This window comes from Sitodiplosis mosellana, unplaced genomic scaffold (genome assembly GCF_009176505.1).
Source record: "Sitodiplosis mosellana isolate CC-2019 unplaced genomic scaffold, AAFC_SMos_1.0 Smas_scaffold_6150, whole genome shotgun sequence".
NCBI lineage: Eukaryota > Metazoa > Arthropoda > Insecta > Diptera > Cecidomyiidae > Sitodiplosis > Sitodiplosis mosellana.
The window spans coordinates 3,705,441-3,720,276 of record NW_022601391.1 but is presented as its reverse complement, the minus strand read 5'-3'; the positions used below and the strand labels follow the sequence as shown (position 1 = coordinate 3,720,276).

Genomic DNA, 14,836 nt, shown 5'->3' with positions numbered 1-14,836 from the left:
TTCGGATGTTTTGATGCAAAACATCATTATTGGGCCCAACAATTTTCATGCCAACGAAACATTTCAAAAATATCCACTAACAAAATTTTTGACTTTGGACTTTAATTAAAGTCTGAGCACTTTGAATCAGCATAAGAGAGAACATCAACTCAGCATAAAAATAGGAGGCTCACTCACGTACTCAGGCAAAAGACGGCGTTTTCACATACTCAAAATACTAATTTCACATCATGAACCAAACCATTTAAATTTTTTTCCTTTCAAATGTGAATGTGCAATTTTCGTGCGCGAACTATTCAATACGTAGCATTTTATAGTATATTTCTAACGATACGAGTAAAGCAAAAACCAAAAAACAAAACGAAGCAAATAATTACAAATAGAAAATAATAAAATTCTTGACATCGCATGCTATGACCATCATCTACGAATTAAACAGCGTCAAGTTAAGTGAATCAAAAACAAGAAAGTGTTCATGTTTGCCATTTTCTAAATGGTTCTCCACCGATTTTATTTAATCCGTAATCTTTTTTTTTCCATTCATTGCATAAGTAGCTATCATTTCGCTAAGCACATCAGTTTTCATTCTCTCATTTTTACAAAAGAAAACTCAAACATTTTGCAGTGTGTATTCAAATCAAATCAGTGCTTTGTAGCTAAACAAAACAAATGAAAATTATGTTGAATTGAGATAAAGGGTATGAAAGAGATCAGAGGACAGGAGAAAAGATGGTTTATGTTTGAGCCAAGAGAACGAAAAATATTTAAATAAATTTTTCATTGATATATAGTTGGCTAAAAAAGTTGATATGAAAAAAACGCAAATGAAACAAAATCCAAATTTAACAAAGATAAAAAACGAATTCACTTGATTTTTTCTATGGAATGGACACAAAGGAAAGAATGAAAGGAAAACAATTTGAAGATTTAGCGCATAAGTCCATTTTATAAATAATTCTATTCTACAATGCCAGTATGAAATATATGTATATGTAAAAGTGACCACAAAAAACCATTCTTTTTTTTCGGCAAAATGTGTTGCAATGATTTTTGCATGAACTTGTTTTTAAATCTATGAAAAATCGTACACACTTCATATCATGCTGCCTCAACTATTTCAAATACTATAGCGAGAAGTGAGACCCATTTCGGATTTTCAGCTCGACTTTGACATTTTTTTAAAGACATTTTCAGTCTGTTGGGAAGTTCATTCATTATTTTATGCACGGTGAGTACTAGGGTGATTGTGATATTAGTCAAATGGTAGCTCCAATGTATCAAGCATCATAATTCACCATTCATATACTTTGATAAGATCTCGTTTCTGATGGAACAACCAAGCATTTGAGATGAAAAGTGGAAAGTCGAATGTAGAAAAGGTAATGGACAATGAAAAGAACGGAACTTCGGCTGATGATAATTATACCAATTCTACCTCCACACAGGTAATTCTAATAATTCTCTCAAAGAGTGAGGTTGAATGGTTTGATTCTAAAATTTTATCTTCTCATGCGAATAGAACTTTGATGCAAAAAAATGAACAGCTTACTCAAATCAGAAGCAAATATGATGATAATACTTGTTGAGAGGTTTGTCTAACGAAAATTTTCAAATCCAATATCTTTACCAATAGGGTCATCAGTCATGCATCTAGCTTCAAACAATATAACTACAGCTGTGCTGTCGCTCTTCTCTGACAGTTTTGAGGATTTGACTTTTGAGTATACAGTATCAAGATTTTAACCTATAAATGTAAATACAAAAATGAAATTATTAACATTCGGACTTTTGAAATTGCATTCAGGGAGACTTCGGATCTGTATGTGCCAGAGACCATTTGTTTCTATTGCGAAACAATCCAGCACAGAACTGAAATATATCTATAGTATAAATGAGTTGCTTGAAAATGTAAGCGTTTCGACGAAAAGCGTTTGGTCGTCATTCGATGCATCAAATGAGTTTCAGTTGAAAGATTTGTTAGATTCCGATCCTCATTATCGTTCGATCATAAGTTCGGTGATATTGGCCAAAAAATGTGGACGATTGGGCAATCCGACCGAAGACAATACTAGTCATCCTTTCTTCGAACATCTCTGTGATAGTATTAAAGAAATGACAGCCGACGATGTAGTTTCAACACTGGTTGCATTAAATTTTTTGAACGTGCCGTTACATCATACGATCAACCGAGAACTTATCATACGAGTCACAAATATGCTAAAGGGTGAATAATAAAAAAAAATGAAAAAAATGTTTTACAAAAGGAACAATGATGAATTTCTTTTACAGATCTAGATGATTTTCCCCTTAAATCGCTGTCAAACCTGGCCATTTTCTCTCAACAAAATGATGACAGAGTGTATCCATATTTACTTTGTGCGGATTCGAATTCACATATGATCAAATATTTGAAAAACTGTGACAATTTCCAGGATTTGTACTACATCACGCTGTATTTTGAAAGTTTAGATAGATTTCTAACCAAAGAACTTATGACCATGCACAAAGCAAAAATGAAAGCATATTTGAAAGATCTCGACCCACAAATCAATTTTAAAGAATTATTGACGGTATATATTTCAAATATAAAAACAAACAATCGTGGATTTTTCTAAATTTCTACTTTTCTTCTCCTTCCAGATGTTGACATTTTATCGAAAACATATGTCCTTCAAAAATTCGCGTATAATTCGAAACATTTTGTTGTTTGTGTGTGTTGAAATACCTAATTTATCCAACTCTGATCTTCAAAATATTGCTTGGGTAAATATTATTTACTTGTAAAGGTTTCAAAGTGAAACGCGTCGATTTCAAATTCGAATATACCGATCGATTGGATATAAAAAAAATAATAATTTTGACAAAAGAGCAGCGGCCAATTTTGGGGCATAGTGGAGATATGGCCCCCTCTTAACAAAGATTCATCTTATGGTTTTTATATGATGTGTTTCGGCCTTGAATTAGAGCATAAGCGTTGATTTTTTTTCGAAGGGAAGTGTTCTGAACCGAAAAGTAATTTTTAACGAGGAATCCAAAAATGTAATTTGTTCGGGGAATTTAGGGAGGCTTTGAGCCTATTTACAGAAATTGTATGGGGAACTCCAAAATACGAGCTCGGGGAGGGTGACCAAAAGCACAAATAGATAGTACGAAAAAAATTAGGTATAGTTGGCCATACATTTGTATGCAAAATTTCCACTCCAAGGGGTAGAAAATGGACTCTGTAATATCCTCAGATGGGGAGCAATTCTTGCCAGTTCAGTTTCTGGGAGACGGTGCAGTGGGCCGTTGGAAAAATACATATTCCCACTAATTTGGGTATGGAGAATCCGAATTTTTGGGTTCCAGGTCCAAAAAATGTAATCTCTGGGTAGGAGACCCACCAACCCCATGAGGTGTGGAAAAAATGGGAGGGAGGCTGCCCCGAAAAAAATTTCTTTTCATTCTGAACAACATCATTTTTTGATCAGATGAAGTTTTGGAAATGGGGTGGGTCTATTCCCACTATGACCGAAAACGGGCCGCTGCCCTTTTGTCAAAATAATTTTTTTTCATATCCTATCGATCTGTATATTCAAATTTGAAATCGACGCGTTTCACTTTGAAGCCTTTACTAGTGCATTTTTCAATGTAGGTATATTTTTAGAATTTTTCCAAATAATATTTCTCTATGCGAACTTTTAGACGCGAGATGTAATAAACGAGCCTGCATCAATCATACCGGAAATTGTAAAAGCGGCCGAATCACGAACGGACAAGTCTACTGATCTTGATCTAATCTACTGTCGCTTATCCAAGTATTTGCCCGATCACTTGGAATCAGTTTCTCGAGATATGCTGACAATATTGGCCAATTCAGGTTCCGAAAACACAATAAAAAATGATCAACTGTTTGCCATTCTGAAACATAAACGATATATCAGTGTCAAGGATATCTACAAAAAATATTGGGAAAAAATGACCGAAGATTTGGCCAACATAAGCACACAAGCGTTAGACATAGATTTCACATTGTCAACTCTTTCGTATCGATATTGTTTGTTACAAAAGGGGCTGGCTAGCAGATACCGGTGCCAGAAATTTGAATCATTGTTGAAAGAATTAGTGTTGATCGAAGTTAAATATGGAATTTCGGCATGGTTGCCGCATCGCATAGCCAATATGGCCACGTTTATAATCGGATATGCCAATGACCCAATATTTGATCAAATTACGCTTCCCGAGTATTTTGTGAAGAAAATTGAAGAAATGGCGCCCCAGTTCACGGCCAACGAAATTATCGACATTTCCATCGGAATAGAAACTTTTCATCGTAATGGAATCCCAAAGAGGTATGATGATTTCGGAAATATAGGAGAATAAACATATTGATATGAATGAGGTAATACGCTCTTTTTTAGTGTAAATCGAAGGATGGCAGCCAAAGTTATTGATCGTATCGGACGTTTGGAAAACGTTGTTGATGCTTGCATAGAACGAATGATTGATGGACGAAGAACGATTCAAATTGATTCGATTTGCTTACTCATAAGAGCGTATGCCAATCAAAAGGGTACGATTATCGAGCTTTATGCTTTTGAGAGTTGAAATACTTATTGATTTTTCTTTTCAGTGCTAAAAAAGACCCACACTCTTGACAAATTAATTAGAAAACTTGAAGAGATTTGTTCCTCAGATGATGTTATCATCACAGCCCGCACGATCCAGATCGTAACGAGTAGTCTTAATAAAATAGTGTTCGTCGTACCGAGGCTATGCGAGCACATGCTGAAATTTGTTAATGAACATCGGGATATTGTGGGTGGCGATACTGTAGCCTATTTATTGTTTTATTTATTTTCAATGGGCTATGAACCGTACGTGAATTCTCAACCGATTTTGAATGAAGACAAAACTGGGACGCCGAAAAGCCAATATCTGAATGCCGAACTGTTTGATTTTGATAATTTTACTCGAATCATAAACCGTGACTTCGAACTGATGCCGGCTTGGTTAGTCGTTCAAGCATGTTTAGCATTCAGCTTTTATCAGGTATGATTTTGGAAACACAGAAACAAGAAATTACACAAACGACGAAAAATAAATAAAATTCATTTGAATTTTTCATCAGGTTCTAACATTAGATTTAATAAGTCGAGTGTTCAATATAGATTTCGTTACTCGGTTAGAAAAGGAGTTGGCTCTGATGTATGATGCGGTAAATAACGACCGTTGCGAAATTGAGGAGAAATAATTAATAGTTAAATTTGTCATAAATTTCCAGAGAAGTTATCCAAAGAACCTTTTAAATATTGTGATGCAGCTAAATAGGGCGGTGTGTCTGGACTATCCGGAGGTGATTGATCGAATTGATTTGTATAATTTGTATAATATAAATGATAATTATTTCATTATTGCAGGCTGGAGTGCCGTGGTTCCAACAAAATTTTGCACAACTAGCAGCAGCTGGTGAGTCAAGATTATAAATATACTTTTATTGGAAAATTAATTAATAAATTTAAGTTAAAATACATTTTTCACTGATAGAAAAAAATGGCCAATCCAGCCCCTACTTCAACGATATATATAAAATGTTGCTGTCATACGTTGGTGGTGACCAAAATATGATTAGAACAAATCATCTTACCCCATACGGATATCGTGTAATTTGATAGAATTTTTCATTATATCTCATTTTTAAAAGAAAACAAGTAGTAATTCTATGAATTCTTCCCCAGATACCCTTCGTCATATATTTTAACTCACATAAACAACTGGTTTATCCACCATTCGATGAAGGAAGCCAATCACTGAATAAGTGAGGATTAGTCGATGAATAAAAAATCGATTTAAATGGAAATTAATTAATATCTGATTTTTTTAATTCTAGAGTGGCCATTATACCATTGTTGAACCATTCGTTTCGTTTGAATGACACAAAAGCACTGCGCGGATTTAATCGTCTTCAAGCACGACATCTGAGTATATTGGGATATGACGTTGTTCAAATATGCTATCGAGAATGGAATTCGATCCACATGAATTTACCTGGTGCTCGTGAAATTTTTTTGAGAAATTTTTTAAATAAATACAATCCGTTGATTGAATAATTGTGCAAAAACTTAAGACTTTTATTTCAAAAACAATAATAGCTTAAAAAAACAAAAAAAAACTTGATTCGTTCAATAGATTTAATAATAACCATTTCAATTACTGTTTAAATACCGTGATCGGTGATCGAATTTACATAAATTCATTTTGGTCATACGTCGTTAACATTGTGCAAGGCTTGCGGTGGCGTATACTAATCTCTGAATGTATAATAGCAACGAGACATCGAATTTGGAATGCCGATCACCGTTTAATTCCTTACAAATATTTCAAAAATTGTAATGCAAACGTTTTTTTTCTCTTTAAATTAGATATAAATCTAGAAGTGTCGGAAATATTTTTTATATAAAAAACAATGAAATATATTCGCCATTGAAGGTAACCTCTAAGATATACATATACATAAGCAACGGAGCCAGTTGCAATTAGTAAAAAGTTGCGTTTTCTGGATGTATTTGAAAAATCAATGAAAATGAAGATATCTTTCAAAATAGAAGTTTTTTTCACTGTTACGTTTTGTGAGAGATGCTTCTTTTGCAATTGTGCTGTATAAATAAATTTGTATACTTTCTTCACTGTTTAAATGAAGTAGAAAAGAACAATGAAAAATTATTTAATGTTTGTCTTTATTTTAATAGGAAAAATTATCTTTACTTGAAAAAATGCGAATCCTAAGTAAAAATGAATGAATAGACAAAAATTTCCTTGTTTGCAATAATATCAGTTAAAATGTAGTGGATTGAGTCCACTTAGCAATTGGAATTTTTTTTGGGTACATAGTACATAGCACTAAGCACTTAGCACTCAGACATTTTTTATGTAGGGTGCGTAGAACTTTTTTTTTTGGGTTGGGTTGGTTTTGTATAAAATGTCACCGGGCAGGGCCTAAGTTTTCTATGTTTTGGCTAAGTGCTAAGTACTAAGGGTTCTACTAAGTGCTAACACCTATTTGCTAGTTTCTTCGACTTCCCTGTTGAAATAGACAATATGTACATACAGTGAAAGAAGAACGTTCATTCATTTGTGAAACAGATATTTCTGTGACGCATATAAAATTGAAGCCAACTGAATGAAATTACGAAAAAATTACAATAAAAATTGGCTTTTGGCTGCTGTGAATGTGGGACTTGAATTTCGATAGTTTTCAATCTGAAAGCATCTTCAAAAAATTGTGTTAACATCCATATATTCTGCAGGTTTTTGAAATATTTTTCCATATTTATTTGTTGTGAAAATTTACAAAATTATTCTGCAATACGTTCAAAATGTGTGACACTAGCTACTTCAAAAATATTGTATAAATTACAATAGCATTTTGAGGGCGTTTAAAACTGCAGATTATAATTTAAATGTATTATATATATATAGTTTTATCAATGAATATATTCGATTAGAGTTTATGAGGAAAACTTTTTTAAGTTGAAATATTGTACGCGTTTTGTAAATGGTTGAAACCGATTGTATATTCGGTTTGGTCATTTGAAAAAATATATATGTGAAAAAATACATTATTCATTCATTATATCAAAAGCTAATATTTAGATCTGCTGCGTTAGTATTTGAATCATATTTGGTTGTCATTGCGAGGACATACTAGGGTGTTTTAATAATCATTTAGAACCTCTTTGGCAGCGTCGAAGTCTCTTTTCTTGGGCATTTGTATATAAAGAGAAAAAAAATGAAGAAAGTAGTGAGAAAAGCATTGCGGTCTTTCTGTCAGCCGAATTGATCGGAATCGACAGTAATATTGTAGGGTTTTTTCTGAATTCGCTGCTTGTTCGCCACACGCATATAATCTTGTATTGAATACATACAAAATACGAAGTGTGAAATTGTAGAGCGCCGTCCATAAATGACGGCAAAATTCAGTACTAATTGGTGTGATTTCGCAACATTTCACAATATGTCGAAATCACTTACGGCTATTTACAGATGATTTTGCCGTCAATTATGGATGGCGCTCTACAATTGTTCAAAATGTGAAGATAAGCAGGTGTTGTTCGCGAATTCTTCAATGATAGCAACTAAGGCAGAGCTAGATGTTGCGGTTTTTGATTTGAAAAATTGGTAAAATATTCCAAACTATTCGACAATGAAATGCATTTAAATTGTTCAATTCAATAATAGATTGGGTCGTAATGGATTATTTTCATCGGTCGAACTCGGCTGATTGGTAGAACTGAATTCATCTACCATCTCATGTTTTAGATTTGTTTTGTAAAAAGAGAGTATGTTTAAAAATTTGTTCGCTCAAGATGTTTTCAGAACATTTCGCGAATGAAAAATGAATGGCATTTTCTGTTCAATCAATGGTTTTTCATGAATCCGACATTTAAAACATTCCTGGACGATCATTTTCTTGGTTTCCTGCCTTTTCAAAGAACATTGCATCCTAAGAAGATGAAAGAAAATAATGAATATTTGCTAATAATTTCAGATCTGTTGAAATCCTGTTCGAATTGCTTACAATCAAAAAGCATGCTCCAAGCATAACTGCTTTCATCCGAACGTCCAAATCCATCGGGAAATTGATTCCAAAGAAATCAGCATCCGTGAACATTTCACTATGAAAAAAATTGAAATTTAATTAGGTTTTTCGTACGCTAAATGTTTAGTCCTATTACTTACCGTGCTATACCAGACCATTGCTTCGAAATTTTACCAACTTCATCACCATTCATCGTAACGATCTACAATGTAAAAAAGAAAAATATTCACGACTGTTCTAGGATTGTTTGATACACTGTCATAAGCGGGTTAAAGTATTTATTTTTGGATTTTCTTATCTGAACAATTCCAATGGATTAAAAATATGAATAGTAAGGAGATAAAAACCTTGAATTCAACATCTCCGCACAAACTGAATGTACACAATGGACCTTCTATCCGAAGAACTGTCTCTCCAGTCTGATTTTTAATAGCAAAGCATGGAAAACATAGCGACCATTCCTGTTCAATGCGCCCGATCACATTTCCGGGCGGTGCTGATACCTCCATCGTTTGCAAACAACAGGGGAACCAGCAGCTGGAGCATGCTAACGGACGATTCAAATGAATGACTTGATTTTTGTAAATATCCATGATTTTCATGTCGAATGGCCGAGCAGGACCGCAGCAGTTGCGGGTGCAACTATAAGAGAAATTTGTTGAAAAAAGGAAGTAAGATTAGTGAATATTATAGATTTCGACTAATAAGTAGATATAGTGGGTTGAAAAAACATGCCAATCATTTTCCTCGACAGCCCAGTACACCTTTTGACCTAAACTGTTTTTTATTGTGAACTTGTTATTCGTTTCGAAACCGGTAAATGCCTCAAGAAGTTCAACTTTTTGCTTGACTAAAAGTTGATCAATAGTAGTAAGATATTCCAATCCTGGGGGACAGTTCGGAATGGCGCCGAGCGGAATATTCATCCAGCCACCTAGTATCAAATGAAACATATTTATCAGTGTGAAATAGTATTTGATCTCAATGAAAGATTTTCAATAATGAATTCAAAAACATAATTTCCAGACCACTATATGCACAGTTCCAGCACACCGTGTGCATGTACATTGTACATGCAGAAGTAAGGCACAGTGTTTACAAAATCGTGCAAGTAGTTAGGCTCATATTCCAATGGAAAAGGACCAAAATATTATATTTTTGTGTAAAATACTATTCAAATGTGCAATACCTCTTTTCTTCATCACTGAAAAATTGCCCATATCCCTTGTTTTTTGGTGATTTGTTCAATTTAAGTTTTTTACGAATGCATTTCACAAGATTTCTGAGACTTGCAGTTTTAAAATTATGCATTTTGATTGTAAATATGGCCGTGGCAATTGGACCAACAGAATTATTTCCCAAATTCGACATCTTTGCAAATTTGCATGGTTTTCATTGCAATGTCAATCGTCACGGATCGCCTTTAATATATTCTACTTTGAGACTTGAGGTTACTTTTGGTGAAATTGAATGTTTGATTTGGCTACGATGTATCGGTGCACAGATGAAATACAATTTGTTTTTAAGTTGTTGAAAATTTCACCGTTTTTATACAGATATAAAACATATTAGAGATGTTTTCAATACACAACTGTCAACAACAGCAAAAGAGCTATTTCTTTTGTTTATTTTTGCGTTATCACTTTGATTACGAGGAGAATCAGAAAATGTAAAGATAAGTGAAACATTTCATCATTTCAATCATATTGTGTGCGTTTTCTCTACATTTGTCCGCATAATAAAAATTACATTAAACAAACGCTCAATTTGTCTGAAATTCAAGTAGTTTCTTTTATTAGTTGACATACTTTGCTAAGATTTATTTTCTAACTAAAATGATGGTCATTTTCGTGACATTTTTTGTTTCGTAAAAGTATACTGGGATTCATTTTAATAGATTGTGTTATAAATTTTTTTTTCAAACGACTCGCATTGCAAACCATCGTTTGCGTTCGGAATTGTTGGTGTTATATCTTTTGATAGCTGCCAAATTCATTCGATCGCTGACTAAGCTGGAGCAGTTTTCTCTTCAGGTTGAAGTTTTGCTCTTTGAGGTAATAAATTAAATCGGCTTGCTTTTCAAGAAGATCGGCTACTTTGACATTCTCAATAGTTATGCCTAAGGAACCGATAAATGGTTGTTCAATGTCACGCAACGCGTCTGGTAGTGAATGTATACTGTTGAAATGGTACACTTTCATTATGTATGTTCCATGGACAATCATCAGAAGTATCGTTTCTAAGCCACAAAAAATGCACTGTACACCTTTTTGACAGTGTAACGAAAACTGTGTTCCATCATAGGCTTCCACCATAATCGTTTGCACCAGGAATATGATCATATTCCACAGTGTTACAATACACAATGGCGCATTTTTATACGTTAAAATTTTTTTACGATAAAAATCATGATATCCTTGTCGGCGTAAATCGTTGTGCCGGCGTGTGACCAAGATATCTATCACGAGTGTAGCTATCCAAAACGCACATCGAATGTAGACCATAACATAGTATGTTCGACAACTTTCCTCAGTTAGCCATTGCAACTCTAAGTAAACACCAGTAACGAAAATTAGCATCGACAAAAGCAAGTGTAACGCCGCTAAATGACTCGTATACAAATTCAAGGAATAGTTTTGCTTAAAGCAGCCACTACTGAATTCAGAATTGCTTTGATGGTTGAAAATTTCATCAGTTCCGTATGTGGTCATTTTTTGTTGCTTTTTTAAAAACACAACACTTCACAATCACCTCGAATATATTCTATCAACAAATATTGCACGACTCAAAACATTCAATCTCTGTGAATTGTTTCTGTACTGTAACTTAACTGGCCCATTGAATTTAATCGAATGTTGCTACAAATTGAACTTAAGATGTTTTATGTACCTACATCATGGTGATCATGAATTATCACGAAGACAGATTGAATACATTTTCATTTAATGTGCATCTTGGAATGGTTTTGTTCGTCGAATATATACGCTTGTATACAGTTCAACTGATTATTTATTTATCGCAAATCGAATGCAAGCGCAAAAACAACAATCAACCAAAAGAATAAATAATGCGACCAATGTTTTTCAATCGTAATCATACAAATGACTTTTCAGCGCTCCTTGTGATGTACAACACAGAGGATTTTGGACATTTCCAATGAACCATTTCTGTGTCTACTGATTACTCTTAATTGGATCTGCTTATCTAAAATATACACAACCATTGTTGAAGATGCCACGACAGAGAATATTTCAAGAATGAATTTAACTTCTTCTTCATTATTTCAGTCTTTAAAAATATTTCTCTAGGTAGCGTCAATTGTTTTCAATCATTGTTTTACATACATATTTATAAATTAAACTGAGAAGTCTTGCACGTAAATAACATGAACGTGACAAATTGACCTTATTGAATCGTTCCTTGCATCTTCGAACGCATTTCAATCCGAAAGAAAACAACCAAATGCTATCATTCTTCGTTGTTGTTTACAATCATTATTGAGTTTACAAACACGTTATTATTTCCGTTTGTTTTTTTTTTAGTAAAACAACTTATCAAAAACATAAAATCACATATATGAATGTACATGTTCATGAAAACGCTTGATAAGTACTCCAATGATCATTTTGCAATATTTATAACAACAACGAGATGAACCTCTACCGAATATGTTGATTATAAAATAGGGCCACATATATTAAACAAGGAACCAGAGCATTGCCATTTTTGGTGCGTTGATCAGCTTGGTACCACGATTTTTTAAAAACAAACTCATTATCTTTTAAATTTGTGCTCAATTGCTCCATACCACAACCGGAGAACAAAAATACCACTTTTTGTCGGTTTAGTGGCTAAGCGATGATGTTTTTGTCATTCTTTTCATTTCAAATGAATCGATCAAGCAATTCATAACCATAATCAATTTATTCACCTAACGACTTGAGATATTCCCACTGTATTTTCACCTTAACTACTTACCAGAATCGGCCAACGGTTGTGTAACGATGGGTCCTGTCGGAACCGGTTGATATTGGTGCGGATTAGTTGGAAATTGGTGCGGATTTGGTGGAAATTGATGCGGTTGCGGTTGAGGTTGGGGCTGGGGCTGGGGCTGGGGCTGGGGATGATATGAATGCGGCTGTGGCGTTGGTTGAAAACCCTACAAGTACAAATATATTGGGCGTAATGGAACAAATCAACTATTAACTAGCAATAATATAATTTAAAAGAAACACATTTTTTACCATTCCAGGTGGTGGTGCATAACCCTGATCCATTCCAGGTGGTGGAGCATATCCTTGATTATCCTGCTTAGGCGGCGGATACCCACCTGCAGCCGGGAAATTGGGAGTGTATGGTGCATTCGGATTGTAAGACATTTTTACAAATTCACGTTTTTAATCTTCTCTATTTCTGAGCTCTATCTAGACCGACCTGCTTAATGGTAATTAATTCATCAATTAATATTGGGCGGTACTAATTTGTACTAATTATTATCGTCAATCTCGCTATATTATTTTACTTTGTAATTAATCTTTAGAAAGAAGCACACTTGAGATATATGTAAATTTCATTCATTTTAATTTCATTTTCACAGGATCTCAGGAATTTTCCTAGGAATTTTCATAAACCAATGACGTTCGTTTATTATTATTATTATAACTATTATTATGAAAACTATGAATTTTCAATGGTGATGTCATTCGGTGAAAGAAAAAACTTTCTAAAAAGTAAACTTATCAACAACCTTATGCTGTTTCTACTGGTTATCATTTCCATTTGTAATTTCACTATTTGAACCAGTTCAATGTTTAATACCAAAATTTCATTTAGAAAATCGTTTGATTGTAATGTTTATATACGAGCTGCTTACACGACTTGAAAACTTTTTTGAAGATTCACATATTTTGATAACAACATTGGTAAACTACTGAAAACACACGATTTATACATTTCCAACATATTTATTCATATTTTGATGCCTAAAAAAAAGAAAACTTACCCAATTTAGCTAAACAAATAGCTACCAAATAAGTGTTTGAAACGTTTAAAATATACTCATTTGGTTTTATGAAAAATGCAATGAATGTAATGCACACACGTAAGTGTCAAAGAAACTGTCATCGTAGAATGAATACATTCAATCCATTCAACTTTCTAAACGTATATATGTATGCATACATATGTGCATAAGTAATAATAATAATAAAAGTATAACTTCTTCTGTAGAATCTGTTCACGGCAGTATTAATATACATACAAAAATTGTTTACAATTATCCAAGAAGTGGGAATAAATTTCGAAATTTTATGTACAAATTGATTTTGAGAAAGGGATAATGCGGGATATAATCATAATATTCAACGCAAAATGAGCACTGAAATACGTAAGTGGACACTGGTAAGTGTTCATTGGACATCCAAAATCTGATCAAATGGAACATTCAAAATATATAAACTATGCACTAACTATGTTATTAGGAAGAGACTTTCGATTTATTGAGTTTTTACCGTGAGCTTCGAGTATTGTGGGACCCATCGAATCGAGATTATGGCCTAAAATCGAAGAGAGCAGAGGCAATCTCTGTACTAGCCGATAAATTTGACACCACTGGCTCGGAAATAAATCGGAAAATTCATAACTTGAGATGCCAATTCAATGGTGAGATCAGAAACTTTAACCGAAGAAAAGTAACTACTATGGGTGAAAATAATAAATGTGTCAGCAATTGGATATTCTTTGATATAATGAAAGAAATCATGGGATTCTCGGAAACAAATGCGAGGCATGTGAGTATTGGGCAGTTAAAAATTCAAAGTAATTGAATGGCATTGAAAAATTTCATCTTTATTTTCTCTAAAAAAAATTAGCAAATTCCAAAACGAAATTCAAACTATTGTAAACACTTGGAGATGAACTCAGCTTTTACTGACCAATCGCCAACACATATAGACTCATATCCGCAGTTAAATCAATCTGTATCGCTAGACATCCAACCGCTGGACGATTGTAACCTCTTATTTGGACAATACGTAGCCAATGAATTACGTTATTTGAAAGTGAAAAACCAACAAATAGCAAGAGTGCGCATAAAACAAGTATTGGCAGAACTAAAACGGATGTAGAGCAATAAATCCAATTTACACTAAATCATTTTTGTTTCAATTTCTAATAAATATAAGAAACTGATTATTATATATAAAATCCATTGCGAAGGATCACTCGATCTTCTTGCAGCATATGGATCTACATAGGATA

The 14,836-nt window shown here is 33.6% G+C and overlaps 4 protein-coding genes across 8 annotated transcripts; 2 read left to right on the top strand and 2 right to left on the bottom strand.

The window, feature by feature from the left end:
• Window positions 1–1,685: 1,685 nt before the first annotated feature.
• Window positions 1,686–6,100, top strand: LOC129574190 (uncharacterized). 2 transcript variants are annotated; one of them, XM_055455787.1, is made up of 12 exons: window positions 1,686–2,224; window positions 2,290–2,570; window positions 2,641–2,763; window positions 3,685–4,331; window positions 4,401–4,552; window positions 4,613–5,031; window positions 5,111–5,197; window positions 5,264–5,335; window positions 5,400–5,448; window positions 5,527–5,642; window positions 5,718–5,797; window positions 5,870–6,100. In XM_055455787.1, exons 1-12 carry the CDS (start codon window positions 1,765–1,767, stop codon window positions 6,087–6,089), a joined length of 2,706 nt encoding a protein of 901 aa, XP_055311762.1. In that variant the 5' UTR covers window positions 1,686–1,764; the 3' UTR covers window positions 6,090–6,100. The 2 variants fall into 2 exon arrangements, with proteins under 2 accessions (XP_055311762.1, XP_055311761.1); XM_055455786.1 differs by having other exon boundaries at window positions 1,705–2,224; window positions 5,503–5,642.
• On the bottom strand, window positions 6,082–13,696 carry LOC129574197 (phospholipid scramblase 1-like). Of its 4 annotated transcripts, none has more exons than XM_055455801.1 (8): window positions 13,581–13,696; window positions 12,823–13,012; window positions 12,557–12,737; window positions 9,314–9,512; window positions 8,926–9,220; window positions 8,719–8,780; window positions 8,558–8,654; window positions 6,082–8,482 (listed from the first exon to the last, which is right to left on the bottom strand). In XM_055455801.1, exons 2-8 carry the CDS (start codon window positions 12,955–12,957, stop codon window positions 8,423–8,425), a joined length of 1,029 nt encoding a protein of 342 aa, XP_055311776.1. In that variant the 5' UTR covers window positions 12,958–13,012; window positions 13,581–13,696; the 3' UTR covers window positions 6,082–8,422. The 4 variants fall into 4 exon arrangements, with proteins under 4 accessions (XP_055311776.1, XP_055311777.1, XP_055311778.1 ...); XM_055455802.1 differs by having other exon boundaries at window positions 12,823–13,015; window positions 13,581–13,671; XM_055455803.1 differs by lacking the exon at window positions 13,581–13,696 and adding an exon at window positions 13,101–13,118.
• LOC129574198 (transmembrane protein 192-like) lies at window positions 10,345–11,333 on the bottom strand. The gene has a single exon (XM_055455805.1). It carries the CDS (start codon window positions 11,287–11,289, stop codon window positions 10,546–10,548), a length of 744 nt encoding a protein of 247 aa, XP_055311780.1. The 5' UTR covers window positions 11,290–11,333; the 3' UTR covers window positions 10,345–10,545.
• Window positions 13,690–14,728, top strand: LOC129574199 (uncharacterized). Its single transcript, XM_055455806.1, has 3 exons — window positions 13,690–13,978; window positions 14,059–14,367; window positions 14,449–14,728. Exons 1-3 carry the CDS (start codon window positions 13,949–13,951, stop codon window positions 14,701–14,703), a joined length of 594 nt encoding a protein of 197 aa, XP_055311781.1. The 5' UTR covers window positions 13,690–13,948; the 3' UTR covers window positions 14,704–14,728.
• The last annotated feature ends 108 nt before the right edge of the window (window positions 14,729–14,836 follow it).